At 35.5% G+C, this 17,541-nt stretch overlaps 1 protein-coding gene across 6 annotated transcripts in view; it reads right to left on the minus strand.

The window, feature by feature from the left end:
* Positions 1 to 17,541, minus strand: part of ARMC3 (armadillo repeat containing 3) — a 63,795-nt gene that overhangs the window by 31,582 nt on the left and 14,672 nt on the right. For 3 of the 6 annotated variants that reach the window (XM_068673741.1, XM_068673743.1, XM_068673742.1), the window contains 7 exons: positions 13,942 to 14,059; positions 11,113 to 11,238; positions 9,288 to 9,356; positions 8,783 to 8,958; positions 7,107 to 7,301; positions 6,131 to 6,314; positions 124 to 276 (listed from right to left, as the gene is read on the minus strand). In XM_068673741.1, coding sequence (XP_068529842.1) covers positions 124 to 276; positions 6,131 to 6,314; positions 7,107 to 7,301; positions 8,783 to 8,958; positions 9,288 to 9,356; positions 11,113 to 11,238; positions 13,942 to 14,059 — 1,021 coding nt within the window. Of the gene's footprint in view, positions 1 to 123; positions 277 to 6,130; positions 6,315 to 7,106; positions 7,302 to 8,782; positions 8,959 to 9,287; positions 9,357 to 9,941; positions 9,975 to 11,112; positions 11,239 to 13,941; positions 14,060 to 16,795; positions 16,877 to 17,541 lie in introns of those variants that run through there. The other 3 variants (XM_068673744.1, XM_068673747.1, XM_068673746.1) reach the window with 3 other exon arrangements.

The raw sequence follows: 17,541 nt of genomic DNA on the forward strand, positions 1-17,541 counted from the left end.
TTAAAACAAACAGTTGTATACATGAACCTTCAAATAAACCACGACAATCTGCAAAATCGTAACATGTTCCTTACAGAAGGAAAATGCACAGACTGCCAGTTTGTTCCTTCCCACCTTACTTACCCTGGAGTCCAAACACACGTTTGCTAGATAAATTCTCACACATGGCAGAAATCGCTTGGGAAGCAGCAACTTTAACTCCATCATTATCAATTTCCAAAAGGTTTATGAGGCAGTTCTCAACCTCTTCCTCATTTAAGATTTTTCTATTTTCAGCTTTAAACAAAAAAGAACAATAGCATTAATCTGCATTTGTTTTCCAAATCAGTGAAAGGACATGAATTTGATTTCATATACTTGTTTCTAATCTAACACTTGCTTTTGATACCATGGAAATTAAAACATTTTGCTAGGAGGCACCAGCAATTAAGAAATGTGCACAAAGGACCTGATCCAAAGCCCATTAGACTTCAGTGAACTCTGAATCAAGCCCAAAAGATGCCTATTAAATACAGCTTTAAACACACACAGCCCAACAGAATGCACTTTAAAACTTAAATTCACATAATGTCAACAGACATGATGAAAAGAGATTTTTCCATTCAGTAGATCATACTTACTCAGGAACATACTTACTCCAGTTTATGCTAACAAAGTTCAAATTCATAAAATGAAGAACATACTAGTAAATGTATAACTGAATTTAGTGGAACACCAGTTAGCATGCTCTCGGAGCCAAAAAAAGGCAGGGAGAGTTAAAATTGAATTTTAAATTCTGTATAGCTTGCAGTCCTTCATTAGAGCACACTGTGCAGAGAATTTCAATTTCATATTTTTGCCTGGTCACGCAGGGTTCAGTGATGACCAACTATATGCAGCAGCTAAGAAAAGCCACAGATGTTCCTCTACATAAGTAACAACAGAGAGTCTCTGCAAAGTACCTACAGGAGTCTGACGAGTATGTTAACAACCTCACTTAGCCCCAAATGGATTAGATCAGAAGTCTGGAGGACACGTCCAAACTCTCTCCTCTCCCAGTGTGCACGTATTTGTTAGAAACTGCTCTAAGTCAAACTTTCTTAGCCAGAAAGACACTGCACAGCATATAAACTGTACTGTTAAGAGTCAAGCAAAAAGAATTTAACTATATGCATAATTTGAAGTGGATTAATTACATGTTTGAATTTATATCTACATGGTAAAACTTTCAAATGTATCAAAGAAATTCAGGAACCTAGAAGTCTGTAAGACTTTGGCATATTTGGAAATTTTACTAATACTTGCTAACGCTTTCATGGATCAATGCCTTATGCGGTCAGTTGTCTAATCAATTAAAAAAAAAAAAAAAAGAGAGAGAGAAAGAAAGAAAAGAAAAGCAGTGGAAGTATCCTTTTAAATAAAACTGAACTTATGGAGAACAGAAGTAAAGAAATGTAAGCCCCCAAAGCCAAATAAAAGACAATTTCATTGAAAACCTAGGTATGACCAAAAAAAAACCCAAAAGGCTTACTGCACGTACATGAGAAGCTAGCTGTTTTGTCCTCGCTAGCTCAATTTTAAATGCTTTTAGAATCATCTGAGATATGTGATTGAAATCTGAACATAAAACACGCAGCAGATAAAACAGGGAGGATTTTAAGCATCAGCAGAACCTTGGCCACAACCTTGATGTGTATCAGCCAGCTCTCAAGAGAAGGCCTTAATTGGGATTACAGACCGTTTTGACAAGTAATCAAGTATGCCCCTGGCCTGTTGCTTGCCAAAGTAGTCCATAATCCCTAATAATGATCTCTAGAGGTTCTTCATGCCTCAGTAATTTGGTTCTTATACACCAAGTTACTTAGTACTATACAGGTTTTTCTTAAAATTGTTCTTGTTTTTAAAGACAGCTATGATGATAGATAAACATTGTTTACACAGTCAATTTAAAGATAATTTTAAAGATATTTTATGCCTGTATGAAGTCAGAATAATCATCATTACAATAATATGAATAATTTTTGAATGAGTAAAAATAGTGATTTAAAGTATCTTAAACAGAATGAAGAATTTTTCAATAATGAGGAAAAACAGATTTTGAATCCACTGTAAGCAGTATGCACCTATGTTTAGCCAGCTAGATAAACAGAAAATTATTAACATTTTAAGATCCAGGTACCAATTCTATTTAAGGGAGGAATATTTTCTGCTGATCCTCTCTCTGCTTGTACAAGTTTTTCCCTTTGGTTTTTATAATAAAAATGAAAGAATGCGGAGTTGAAAATCATCCTTTGTGTTAAAGCAATTCTCATGTTCACTGCCAACACCATACTTACATGGTGTTGGTACTGAATTTCTTTTGGCCTAATTTCTGTTGGCCTAATTTCTTGACCCCTAAGTCATTTGAATACATTGATTTAACACTAAGTAAAATACTCAGGGTGGATAAAATACCCAACCACAAGAGTCTGGAGTACTAACGCTTCTGTCCAGTGTTTCATAAATCGGCCCCATCACAAGCTAACCTTTGTTTTTCAGTGTGTTTTCCTGTTTCGCTTTCTTACCCTAAAATTGTGATCAAAGAGTTCTACTGATCATCCGTTCAGCTCATGGATGTCATTTTATGGGATTATTTATACCAATTTCAAATGAAAAAATGTTGTCATTAAATAGTATCATAAACTTCCACTGATCTTGAGCTAACCCAAGTATATAAAAACTTGTATTGTAAAAAAGCAGATGTTAATCAAGTTACAGAGCATATTAAGTATGCTCTCTTTTGAAAAGATTTGCATTTAGATACATGCAAAGAACTCAGAGAGCTTGAAACCAGAATTTTGGCAGAGTGAAGCCAAACTTGAGTGAGCATGATCATCACTTTCTCCTTACACATTCCCTAGCATTTTGCTGTTGTGGTGCATCTAGTGTTGGCAGAGGAAAGTCAGGCCCTCCTGAAACAAGTCAGGATAATCCACTCACAGGTATTCAAAAATTGACAGCTTTAAATTATATTTTGCATTCTGAGGTGATTGCATTATTTGCTGTGCAAGGAAGGAATCACAATAAAATTCAACACTAATAGAACTACTGATAGATTGATATATTAAATTCAAAATTATGTTACAGAACAAAACAGATTTCCAGTGTCAAAAGGATAATGATTACAGAAATTTGATCAACTTTAACTCACTCGAACAGAGTAGCACCCTGAAGATGCTATTTAAAATTGAACATATTGTTTGTGCCACATAAGTTATTCTGATACTGAGAATAGCTCTTAAGGGTTAAGCTTGTCTTATAACATAAAACAACAACAAAAAGTTAAAGGAATCCTTTCTAAAGGGCTCAGAGGGGCATAAAACAGAACTGTTTGCCATGATACCATCACAGAAAAAACAAACAAACAAACAAACAACAAAAAAAAACAGAAAAAAATCAAAAACAGACACTGCAGTATACCTGCCTGACAGGATTAAAAAAGACATTCATGTTCTGTCATAGCAGAAGTAAAATACTTCATTTAAGGAAACACAATACTTTTTTGCATGCAGGAATATGCATGCAGGAAATGTTCGTAAAATACAACCATGATTATCAAATCTGAAGAATGTGGACGACCTTATGGCTATTGCAAATTTAATGAAAAGCCATGTAAGAACTTCAAGCTGTGTTGTGTTATAGAGGACTCCCTCCAAACCTCCAAAAAACAGTAGGCTGGGGGTGGGCCAGAGCTGGAGACAGGACATCACCAGGGCAGCTGACCTAAACCAATCAAAGGGATATACGGTGTCCCTCAGCAATGAAAGGTGGGAAAGTGGAAGGAGAGGTGGGGGCTTTGCTATAAAGGTGTCTGTCCTCCCAAACAGCCGCTCTGTGTACTGAAGCCCTGCTTCCCAGCACATGGATGAACATGGCTTGTTGATAGCAAGTAAAGAATGTTTTTTCCCCTCTCTCTGTGCTTCCACATGGCCTTTGCTTGTTTTTTTTATTTTTTTTTCCCCTCTTCCTTTTCCCTTTAATTAAATTATCCTTATCTCAACCCGTAAGCCTTTTCTTTTCTTCCCAGTGTACTTTCTTCTCCCCCTCTTCTTTTGAGGAGGGGGAGTGAGAGAGCAGTTGTGGTGGAGTTCAGCTGCCCAGCTGGGTAAAACCACCACAAGAGGCTGCTTGGTGTATTTACAACCAGGATATAAACAAAACAATACAAAACAAAAAACAAAAACAACAAAAAACAACAACAACAACTGCATGTCGTGACAAATATTTCCATTATCTTATTGTCTTTGGACTATTCCTTAAAATGGCCCCAATGCCACTTCTCTTTCCACTGGAAGCCCAACTTTAGAGCAGCAGCTCTTGGTATCTGTAATAAATTCAGTGCTTCTGGGGGCCATGTTGAGCAGCACCTGGACTGTGTTTCTCCTGCGCCACTACAACACGTTGCCCTTTATCTAACTGGCTGTCACCAAAATTCTACAGCTGGGGAGCCAATATTTTAAATCTTCTGATCTATTTTCCCATCTTGCTCCATCCATACCAACTGTCATAGGCTGAAGAAGAGAGCAAACCTTTATAATGAAACCACATTGACTCCATTTGTAAAGATACATGACAAGAAGATGCATCTTCACTGACGGTAATATTCCATGATATAAGATCATACGCTGTACTGCAATATATTACGTGTACTTCTTGCCACCGCGCTTTACAAATGTTGTGTTCAGACATGCTTCTACTAACAGCTGCTAAAATATTAGGCCACAAAAACTGAAAAAAGGAGTGAAAGAGGGAAAGAAGGCTACGCTTATTTGAAAATAAATATGAAAAAGGATGAAGATGCAATAGAAAGTCATAGGAGCAAATATAAATCTACTTAGCATACTACTTACAAGCCTGTCACAGGACTATAAAAATGATACTGACAGTCCTAAGTAGCATAATAAAATAACAATGCAGGAAAAATACACAAAGAAAACACTGGCATAAGAAGGTTCCTTCCTATCTCTGATATCTAAACATAAATGAAAATAATTTTCTGTGATTTGCAAAGCTTCCAACAAAGAATGATAAAAGCATACAGAAACACAGAATACTAGGAAAGGTAGACTCTATTATTTTAATATATCATTTACAAACAAAATAATTACAAATAGAAAGTCAAACTAAGGAAGGTGAGAAAAGAAGTGGAAAGATAAAATGGGGAAAGAAGAAAGGAGGTCTGAAATACTGTAGAAAGGAGAGATTGTTTTAGCCATGCATTGAATTAGACAGCATATTTGTAAAATAAACCTAAATTAAAGACATGACTCAACCATGAGATGACAGAAATATGAACAAAATATTTAAGCTCTGCTGTCATAGTTACTGTCATCAAAATCCCTCGACAGAACCAAAATCTTCTATAGACAGAAGTATATTATTTCTTACATTGCATTTTGTTATATAGCAGTCCTAGGCATATGTTGCAACTCAGAAACCAATGTATGGAAGGAATTTCAAATGTAGATTTATTTAAAGATCATCCTCGTGGGCAAAAGTGATGAGTATGTTCTGCCTAATTCAGAATTCCTTGGTGAATTATAGAAAAGTCTATAAAAAGAACCATAGGACGAATAATTATAAAAAGATGACAATGAAACTATTTAACTCCACTGGGAATATTAATCTGCAAGCCATTTGAAAGGCTTTTTTCATGTCCCTGTTAAAGGAATTTGTATTTGAAATTGCCTGACATTTAGATGAGCAGTTGTATGCAAAAGGAGCTAAGCTTGTGATTAAGTCTTAACTGATATTGATGAGAAATTGTGCCAGCAGAGGTGACAGTTTAAGATGGTGGTGACTTGGCAGTTATCTGGCATCAATAAACAAAATAAAAAGGTTGTATTTTCAGAGGTCCATTTTTCTTTAGGAAGTCAGCATTTTGCAAGAATCCATTATATTTAAAAATAAGTTAAGGCAAAATCTTAAAATATTCATATATATGTATTACCCAATTGTGCTCTGATTGCCAAGATTCATCATTGCAATTCTTTCTTGGCAATGTTTTCCTTAGTACAAGTACTATCCTCAACCAGATAAGACAGCCTCATTCTGGATGAAAATTTACTTCACAAACAAATTCACATACACAGATTTTTAAAAAGTCACATACAATCATAAGCTGCTTTGGCAATTGCCTTTGCTGCATTCTTCTGAATATCAGGAACAGTAGAGTCTCCTACAAATGAAAGCAGCTTTTTAAGGCCTCCTGTCTGCTGAATCAATTGCATAGCATGCACATCTTCAAGACAATTTCCCAACACAGCAAGAGCTTCCACATGTAGATCGTTAAATTCCTAAAAAGGAAAAAATCCCATAAAAAATAACCTTCAAATCAGGATTAAAATATCTCAGGCTTTTAACTTTGTAGGATAATTGTCATAACTTTCTTTAGGACATTTTGTTTATATTACAAAATACATATTTGCATATTTATATTAGTCACATACTTTCCTTGATGTGTCTTAGGATTGAACACAACTTACTAAAAACAGTTAACAAAAAGAAAAAAAAAAAAAAAAAAGAAAGTGTCTCATTTATATCTAAATATGTTAGGCAGGTATTCAGAAAGGACCTGTCACCTTGGAATTTCAAAAATGTCACAAATTTCTCTATTTCTCTATTATATTTCCCTAGGTGACATCTGAAGTCAAGATGCACAAAAGTGAGTCTCATAATAACATAAACAATGAAAATTCCAAGGTAGGAAATTATATTTAAAGCCATGAATATCAAAGGAAATGCAGAAAACAAGATCGGTATTCAAACTGTGAGCCACTACCAGAGTTCACCATCTAATAAAAAATTGAGAAAACATAACATTAAAAGCTACATGGTGAGTTTTTCCTGATATTTACAATAGTTTGAGAAATGGACTGCAGATGCAAAACAATATGGCAACAATTTTAATCCCTTTGCTACCTCTTCTACTAAATTAGGTATCCTAGCTTATCTTGTTTCTATCATAGTTAGCTCCAAGTAAGGAACTGGTTTTTCTGTTATCACTCTCCTGTAACACCAATATTTCTCATTAGTTATACAAACAACAGTGGCAAGAACAAAAAACTCTTAAGGCAAGTAAACTGTACATTGGTTTCCAGTATCTTCAGAAGACAATCTAATCCTTGATTTTCTCCCAGTATTATCCTGGTTTCTCTGTCTTTGCTAATGACTTCTAAGGTTTGAAGGGCTAACAACTGAATAACTGGGTATTCGGATTTCAGTAGTTCCAGTAAGGGTGGAATTACATTCAGTTCAGAAACTGCAGCACGGCTTTGAAAATCCTGTAGCAAAATATTCAACAAAGAATGTCAGTGATAGAAAATACAGCAGTACAGCAATTACTGACTTTAGAGAAAAGAACGCCAAAAATCTGATTTCAAACATACAAAAACGAGCCAATACAGAAGAACATCAGTTTCTGAAGATTTCGTTTTTCTTTGCTAAGAATCAAACTGAGTATGATCAACCTCCCCCCTAACCTTAAAATACAATTTTTTTTGCATTACTGAAGTATACCCTACAGTATCTAGCTATGGCTAAAGAAGTCTGTTTACTCTTGGTTTTGCCATGTTTGTCTCAACACACACATTTTTTTGAGAAAGTTTAAAAAATTTCGTTTCATCATTTTTATTCATCTCGGGGGGGGGGGGAGAAAATAGTTTTAACAGTACACTGTGGTTGCCTGGTTACTTCTTCTTTTGTTTCAGTAATTATAAAATAATGATTAAAATTTTCAACTTTAAACAATGTATATACTGCTTAATAAAAAGACAGTAGTAGATTATATTAAAATAGAAAAAAATATAAATAAATTACAATTTGCTTTTAAATAGCTTATTGCACATGTGCAGCATGCAATTATCCTTATCAATATAAGCAAGCACCAGGTGCAGTTATCCAGATATACCCTGCAACAAAGACAGGGAGATAGTAAAAGAGGAGAAAGAGTAAAATGTGATTCTGAATAGACATGCTCTGATGCCCCAAAAGAGATAGAGTTATAAACTGAATTCATTACTGAATTGATTCGCTTAAGCCTTGGAAGAGAACTGACATACAAATGCACCATTCTTTTGCTAAGCAGCATATGGATGACAATAGTGCTTAGTGTGAAAGTAGCCAATAACAAATCTATTCCTCCAGTATGGAAAGTAGCTGTTGACAGCAGTCACCTATCATTAGGAAGATGTTCAAAAACTGTGACTATGGACTTGCTGGCCAAGACAAGGCACAATGCAATTACTACTATAGTTCTAGAATTATTCCAGCCTTTTGGATACGCAGGTTATAACTCCCATTACTAAGACTAATATTTTCCAAATAAGAAAACATTTAACTGAAACTATTTAACTGAAAACACATCTGAATCCAGTTCTGTTCTCACACTGCTGTACAGCACAGATAACTGCATTCAGTTGAATAGAAGTACAGTGAAATGAGCTGTATTCACAGTTAATCATAGAATCATGGAATGGTTTGGGTTGGAAGTGATCTTAAAGATCATCCAGGTCCAACTCCTCTGCCATGGATGGTGACACTTCCCATTAGACCAGGTTACTCAAAGCCCCATCCAGCTTGGCCTTGAACACTTCCAGGGATGGGGCATCCACAGCTTCTCTGAGCAACCTGTTCCAGGTGTGACATTTAATGTTTTAAAATACATTGATAAATCCTGAAGAGTAAAAGAACCAAATATTTTAAGATTATTAACCCCACTGAAAATGTTTATCTCTCTGTAATTTAAAACAACAGTAAACTTCACCTGTACCAGGAGATAGATACATTCAACTGAATTCTTCTTAACATCGGGATCAGGACTATCTAGTAGTCTGATAAGTGGTTCTAATCCACCTTGCTCAAATATTTGTACTTTAGTAGTATATTCAACAGCCATTTGTGCCAGACACAGAGTAGCAAATTCATGAATAACCACATCTTCTATAAGAGAAAAAAAAAGAAAGAAATATTTTGATCAAGTTTATTCAGCACAATATATGCTCACTAATCTGGTGGTTTAAAACATTTTTGAAAGTAAATAAACATTAGCTGTTAATCATACCTTATTTCTTCATAAACATGTTGCTCCATCTGTACAGCATAAAACATTACTCTGAAAAAATGAGCTATGCTTATAAAAGTGATTACCTATTTAATATATATTATGAAAAATCATAAGTTACATGGAGGATTTTATTAAATTGTCTGATCAAATGACAACAGAAAAATATTTTTGAGAGTATTTTTGCACAAGGAATATTGTAAGCTACCTTCTGGCACCAGGTGGGATAAAAGTGCATTTGTGACATCCAGTTCCCTCAGTAACTTCTTGACGTCATCTACAATGAAATAAATGCACACATGAAGTCTTTCATTTGGCAAGCTGGACGGAGTAAAGAAACAGATTCTGCTCCAAGGGGAATGTACGTAAGGCTACTCCCTGAGTGTCAAAAAGAATTGACTGGAAATGACACAGCTGAAGTTATACCAAGATCATAATGGGCCCAGAAAACATACAGGAGATTTTCAAGTACAAGACAACATTCTTTGCCATTTTATAGATAGAAATTTTCTCTGCATTTCATTGAAACTTCATTCAAAATACTTGTCTCTAGTAGGTTCTTACTGCATGTTGCATGGTTTTAGTTGTCAAGGAAGTCATACTCCAACAGTTAAAAATATTTGTACTTAAAATAAACAAACTAAAAACAATCCTTCCTTTATTTAATTTTCAAGCCTTCACTTTCTAATTTTCTGATAACAGAGCCCACTTTGCAAATTGAAAACATTAATTACACAGGTCTTATTGAAATCACAGCAAAGACTCCCAGAAGCATTTTTCTTGTTAATGGCAAACTAGCAAAACTACAACCACTAAGCAGAACAAACAAGAAACATTTGGGACAGACTTCATGTGATCTTACAGAGCTGCGTTATTACTATCAACACATTGCAGTGCTGAAATGCAAGAGAAATGGTACACGACAAATGTACTTATAAGGAAATATATATATGTGTGTGTGCATATAAATGGAAGATCTTCAGCCATGCAAATATATGCTTGTGTAGGAAGCCACGGTCTGAAGAGAATAACTGCATGCTAGCATGGAGTTGAAAGTAAGGTAAAGAGCATAAGATCTAATGCAACATAAAAAGCAGGTAGCAGTTGGTGAAAAGATATAAATAGCAGTTAGGATATCATCATGAAAGACAACTGGGCAAATCATCTTCCAAAATAAGGCCTGATTCATTATATTGATTGGGTATAGGTTTACAAAGCGATGCTAAAATAACTGCCACTGAAACTCAACCTTATGTCACTTATGTTTTCATCTTCTTTAGGTATGCTTACACTCTGCTTACTGAGGCTTGATCAACTGGCACTCAGCCACCCAGCATGAATGTAATACATACCTTAGAAAAAGGAACAAGAAAATCTGCATATACTGTGGTTAACTCATCTAACAATGGTAATGGCTCCACAAGATACACTGGCTTGCCATGACTGAAATGTCTCTGAGAGATAGGTTGAATACCACTAGCTCAGATATAAGTAACAAATACCTACACAGCAGCACTGACCTGCCAAAGAAGCTGTGTAAATGTGCATGTCAATGCTTCAGAGTTCAGGGCTTTTTTTTTTTTGCCATTGACACTTGAGTTAGCTGCTATAAATTTAACACTTTTTCTCCATTATCACTACAGTAATACCAGTGCCTCTAGTAACAACTGATATTTAACCATGCATTTTTTTATGTACATGATATATACTACTTTACCCTTCTCTTCCAGTTTTTGTAAAAGAGGAGAGTGTGTAATTTCAACACTGGTTGGGCATCTTACATAGTCTGGGTTTCTCTGATAGAGAATTCCAGTACTACACTCTTTCAATTTATTCCTGTCAAAACAAAACTAATGACTGGAGGAAAATTCACTTCTCTTGTATTTTTTTTTTCCAAAATCAGTGGAGTTCTCTCTAGCAAAACTAGGTCCTTTGTTTTGAGTTGCTAATATTAGAAAAAAAATCACATGAGCCACCTATTGCTTTGATGACCACAACCACACATTGAAAAATGTTAAAAAATTGAGACTTACGATTAGAAGCCATGATACCAAATACCATCATGGCATTTCTGCGTACAATTGGATCTTCATGCGAGATGAGTTTATACAGATGTTCCACTGCTCCAAGACCAAGAAGTGTCACTTTGTTTTCATCACCTAAAGAGTAATTAGGTTAAAAGTAAGAAATGTAACAAGCTCACAGTTCTAATATAACAGAGTAAAATAGCTACCATCTTTCACTGGACCACAGAAACATAGGAAAAAAAAGACTGGACAGGACCATGGGCGCTCCTATTCAAGACAGAGCAGGAAAAAACCTTGCTGTTACCATCATGGGACACGTTCTGCTCTCCTTGCTCAGGCAGCGTAGGGCTGTGCTCTTGCCCCTGAGGTCCTGGTCCCTCACCTGCTCTGCTGTCACCCTGACTGCTGGTTCCCATCCCTTGCGGAGCAGCCAGTCCCTGCTGCTACCTGGGAACACGGTCTAGCTGTAAGAGTTGTGGGGACACCCACTGTTAACTGAGCTTACAGATAATCCAGAACAATTGCCCTGAAAGTGAGGCATTTCACTGGCATGGTAACTGGATGGATAAAGTATTACTACACAACAGATCACCACAGGAAAGGATGGTCCCATATGGCTCTGCAGAGAAGTAAGGAAGAACCTGTCAGTCCTGTGCCAAGTGGTGGGGAAGGATAGAGGCTGGTTTGTCATCATCATCAAGGGTCATTAATTCCTTTAACCTGTTTTTGGATATGTCTTGGATATGTCTTTGAATATGTCCTTAAAATGTTTTTGGATAAAGCTACTGGTTACAATAGGGTTCATCTCAACCTGGATATTTTTATGAAAGTAATATAAAGTGTATACGTAAAGTTATATATATATAATTACAATGTAATTGTAATTTCATTGTAAGTAATATATTAAGTAATATATGATAAAAATAATTACTTCAAGAAACATTAAAAAAAGTATTCAGAAGCCAGAAGTTCCAGTGCTAAAGTTTACTATTCAAATTAAATTATACCTTCTCAATGAGCACAGTGGCTAGTCTTTAACGACATCATTACACACTAACACTTCCTTAGGATCTGTATATCAATTCTCTATGATTAATTTATATTTTTAAAGCAAAGGATGCCTCTGTCTGTTGGACAGCCAACTCATTTATTAGAGATTACCACAGTAGTACAAAGGATAGCTTCCTACTTAGTTAAGTGTAGGTGACTGATATTGCTATGAACCTCATTTTATTTTCCTGTTTTCTTGCATCCTAAATTTACTTTCCTAAAGCAACTACCAGGATTTGGATCATTAAATCTAACCTGAGATTTTTACCAACAGACGTGTTTTGTATGATTACAGCCTTCTGTTCCCTGCTCAAAACAAACAACAACAAACCCTACTCCTATTTTCGGTTCCCACATCATTTTTATAATTAATTTTACAATGAACTGTGGGAGAAGCTGCCGATCCTTCCTGGCTACAAGACAGCAGTGTGAGAAGAAACTGGAGAACTGTGCTCATTCTCAAGCCAAAACACAATTAAAGCACAAGAACTAACTTTTATTGAGGGATGGAACTTAAATTACTAACATCATTTAAGAAATAAATTAATTTCAATGTGAAAACAACCCTTCTCTTTTGCCACAGTGCAAAATTATGGCCTAGAGAGTCTACAAAGAGTACAATAATTTCTACATGAACAATTGAAATGACTGTTCATTTAGAAGACACAGAAAAATTAAATTTCCATCCTCTTGCAGCATACCATATGTTACTGTGGACAGCAGGGAAGAAGGCAGCAAGAGTTTATGGTATGCAGTTCATAGCTGCTTCACAACATTTCAAATTCTCTCTTTACATACTAAAAATTTGGTTGCATGTCCTCAGCCAAGTTTGCCACTGTAAGCTGAACGTAGACATCTTCCAAAATCTAGGGATTCCTAACCAACTGTCAGAGCCTTCAGATTTTCTCTCGTAACTTCAGCTGTGTTGATAATTGCCATCAGCACAATAATCAGCATATAAAAACATATTTTTTAAGAACACAGATTAAATGGAAATTAATATATAAAGAAGATTAACTATACCAAGAATTCTATCAATGTATACCAATTTGAGTGGCTGGCAAGTTATGAGTAGGCAACTTTGGAAATGATGAACGAGTAGGAAACTCAGCAAACTATATGATACATCCCTTTGAGCCTTTCTTAAAAGTTGTCTACAGGGCACCCGGAACATGATGCTTAGTTATATATAATGCAAGGACCTTTGGAACATGTGGAATCTTGGAGGCTTGTTAGATTCCCAATACATACAGAAATAAGCTTGATAAAGGAGGCTGAGATCTTCAGTAAATTATCTGTCCCAGTACTGTCATGTGGATATATGCAAAAGTAACAGAAGCAGGCTAAAAAGTAATTTTCATTCACAGTACACAGCTCACTGAGATACACAGACTTGAAATAACTATTCCTCCATTTTCAAATATTTAGTTGTTTAGTTTAGTACAGAAGTTTCAAAGCGTAACATAGGAGAATCATTTTCCCAGAAGCAGGTCTGTTGCTCCTAACAAAACAGGTACAGGTTATATCTAAACCAAACTCTATTGAAAAGATAATATAATTTTCTACAATAAAATGCTAAAAATCTACATGTAAATCAAAGATTTTTTTATAACTTCAAATACAGGAGTGACAGATATTTCAGGAAAAAAAAACAAAAAACAACACAAAATCTTGACAGAGATCTTTGAAATGAAATGAAGACTTTATTGCTAGGAAAATAAAAAATTCTGAACTACTATCAAAACACAAACAAGGCAAAGGAAAGCTTATTGCAAAAGGACTAACCTTTTGACGCAAATTTATATATAGCATCACATGCTTTGGCCAAAACTTCCTCTTCAGGAGAACTAAGCATTAGCACGACTGTTGCTGCGGTTTTGCTTTCAATCAATAGAGGATCAAACTAGGGAAAAAAAAAAGGAAGAATAGCTTGTTTATATTGAGCCTTACTGTGTGCTGCAGTAGACTCCATACTTCATTTAAAATACAAACCAAACAAACCAAACAAACAAACATAAATTTGAACTTTACACTGAATTAGAAATATTAACAAGTTGTTATTTACTTGAAGAAATTCAGTTTTTAATAACAATTTGAGATGTTGAAAAATAGGAAAGAATAATTGCCTTCATACAATGATGATTCCATCTACTATGACGATTTTGGAAAAAACCTGACCGTTCACTATACATCCAGGAAGTTTTGAAGGCAATAGACTATTTAACTGTTACAGACGAAAGAGCATCCTGTAGCTTCGGAATCAACCATGGGATGGGATATTTTATGAGTTGCTGTGCACAGAAACTATGAAGTTGTATGTTGTATAAGGAATAGGATTTGGTCATTCCGTGGCACTACCATAAATGACTCTTCCTTTGCCTTCAGCAACTCAGTTCACTTCTCAAACACTAGTTTACCACGATCCTGTATACTAGCTGAAGTATTTCTATGATAATCCATGCTCAGTCAGCTAGAAACGATGCAGCATTCACTTCCATTTCTGACCTCATACAGAAAGATAATTTCCAACAAATCTGTCTGCTTTCACCCTCTTGATAGACTTTGGAAATAACATCTCTTCAGAAAATGAACTCTTCTGAAAAAGCTTTTCGTTCTTTAGCACAACTCAAGAATTTCCAAGAAAAATACCCATTAAAAAGTTTTAAGTTAATTTGGACTTAAAATACAGATTTATATATGCATAAACTCTCATCTGTCCCAATGCTTTTGACATATAGAATATCTGTTTTGCATACAGAAGCTACTAGATACTGGAGTCATGCAGAATCTCTCAATATCAATATACCTATCTTTAAAATACAGCACATCAATCATTTAGGATAGCAATATACTATTACAATGTATATTTATGTTGTGTATATCTTAAAATGTCTATAATTTGTTTTACTTCATTTTAAAACACTTTAATAGCTACATCAGAGGCACACGTTGCTGAATATCAAGGGCATGTATACATATATATGTCACTTGTCAATCAAGGAAATTTTTTGGAGAAAATATTCAACAAAGTTATGAGTGTGCTAGAAGGAAAATGAAAAATGAAGTGTTTTTTTTTCGGCTCACCCAGACGTGTTCCAAAATTAGGCAAAATATGATATGGACTTCTAAATCCTTATTTTTGGTAGGTTCTTAAATCTAAGTAATTTCATCCTCTTCTACAAGGCACATCACACAAATTAAGTCTGCAAGATCAAGATCCAGGTTTCCCTAACAGTTCAGAGGTTGCCTGGCTAATGTGTTTAACTGCTCTCCTGACCTTCAAGTAGGTCCGAAAACCTGAAGACCTGTCCAACTTCATGCTTGTTGAGACAAGTTGGAGGCAAGGGACAAGCTGTGGAACAAAGCTCCTTTTCTATAATCAGCTTATTGCACCAGAAATCATTGTACTCAGTAATGACTTGGCAACAAGGTTTAAACCAAACAGAGGCACAATGGTCCAAGTTACATCTTAATGATGGGCCTAAAACAAAGGAATTCATTTTGGGAATCTTCTTTTTACATTGTAAGGAGGCAAAAAGTTCAGCTTATTCCAACAGCTCTCTTTATTGATTCACTCTAGCCATATGAGAGACATACAGGAGAACCAAGAGACGCGTGGAACTCCCTTTATCCACCCTCACACATCTCTACTTCTGCACATGTGTGTTCCTTGCAGAGAGAGAACAGAACACGATCCTTCAAGTAAGCACTAGGATGTAAGCAGAGACAAAACATTTTTTCTGGGAAAAAAGGTGTTTGAGTCCATTCTAGCCTATTATTGAAACCGCTCCTTTGAAACAATGACAGATAGAAGAGATGTTATTCGAAACATATATTTATACTTCAGCTTGTAAAAAGGTCATGATGCTTCAGGTAAGAAGTTCAGATTCTTACATACTGTAAATTTAAATGATTACCATTAGTATTACATGAATACTAAACAGATGTGGCAGAGTCATTAACCAAACCCAGATGTACACACGCTACCTTCCAAATCTTTTGCAAATTGAGGACTTTTAGTATATAGCACACAGCAAGACGGAGAAAAGAGAAAAAAAAAAGACTTTGGCAGGGAGAAAAGGAAGCCATTTATGACTGTTCCTTATGGGCTGCAGCCAGCATGCATCTCCCTTCGTGAGCAGGTAGCTCTGCTCTCCCATGCAAAGGGGGGAAAATTGCGTACACACATCTAGATTAAATTTTGCATTTTGATTTTTCATTACTAGAGAGCATTAGGACGATGTCTAAATTCTTACTGCTTTAGCAGTATGGGTACACTCCACCTGTAAATTGCAGCTGACATGGATATAGTTAAATCTGTGGAACAGATCTTCCTTCTGATACAAAAAGAGACCTAACAGATGATAACCTTTTGATGCTGAAGTTGTATTTGTTCAGCTTGGCTGATTACTCCTCTATGACCAACAAAGATATATTGTCAATAATCCTTATGTAGGTGTGGAATATAAGCTTGTTAGGGCACTTTTTTATTCTACTGAAAGGTTTTTCACAACTACAATTTTCCATTTCCCTGCAGCTGCTCCACAGGGGTACACCTCTGGTAAAGCACCTCATGGGTTGAAGCAATGACCTGGACATCCACAAAAGACCTTGCAGTAGATCAGAACCCTTTCCACACCTTGTATGCCCTCCTTCCACACATCCCTGAAAGTGTTCTTCATCCCTACTGGCTGTAGGGCTCCATCAATAATACATTCTGCTATAAAGTAAAAATATGAATAATAAAAGAATAAATCACAATCTACATTTTCTCCACAGCAATTCAAAATGGACTCCTAATAGCTGTCCCAAGCAACTGCAGACATTTTAATTACATTAGGCTTTGAATGAAACGTGATATATAGAGAGTCAGAATCAAGCCCAACCCTCTAGAAACTTCATTGGCATCTGTAGGGCTGAGTCTGGCCAAATACGTGGCAATGGGATGAAACAGTAATTTTTAGTAAAGGATGTTAGTGCTTCAGAGAAACATAAATCAAACACAAAGATTGATCTCACATAAAGGTTAATAAGAAGTGAAATATGAAATAAGAGTTTTAAATCTCTGTTATTTATTTACATTGATCTAATAACAAAATTGCTGTTATGTTGCTCCATTTTCTTTGCCTCTCATGTTCACAGGTAATTGTATAAACTACAATTCACTGATAATTCCTAGACTTAAATCACAAGTCAGCTTATGAGGTGAGTGAAATTGGTCTAATCTCTACCCATTTGTATACATACTTGATTTGCTACTACTCTGTGAAATATGCAACAAGAGACTCAGAATCACTTTTGGCTGAAAACACAATAAGAACAATCACCAATATTTATATGCATTTAAGAAGTCAGCAGTCTGAGTGGGCCAGTGATTTGCTGGAA

Source organism: Anas acuta, chromosome 2 (assembly GCF_963932015.1).
Source record: "Anas acuta chromosome 2, bAnaAcu1.1, whole genome shotgun sequence".
In the NCBI taxonomy this organism is placed as follows: domain Eukaryota; kingdom Metazoa; phylum Chordata; class Aves; order Anseriformes; family Anatidae; genus Anas; species Anas acuta.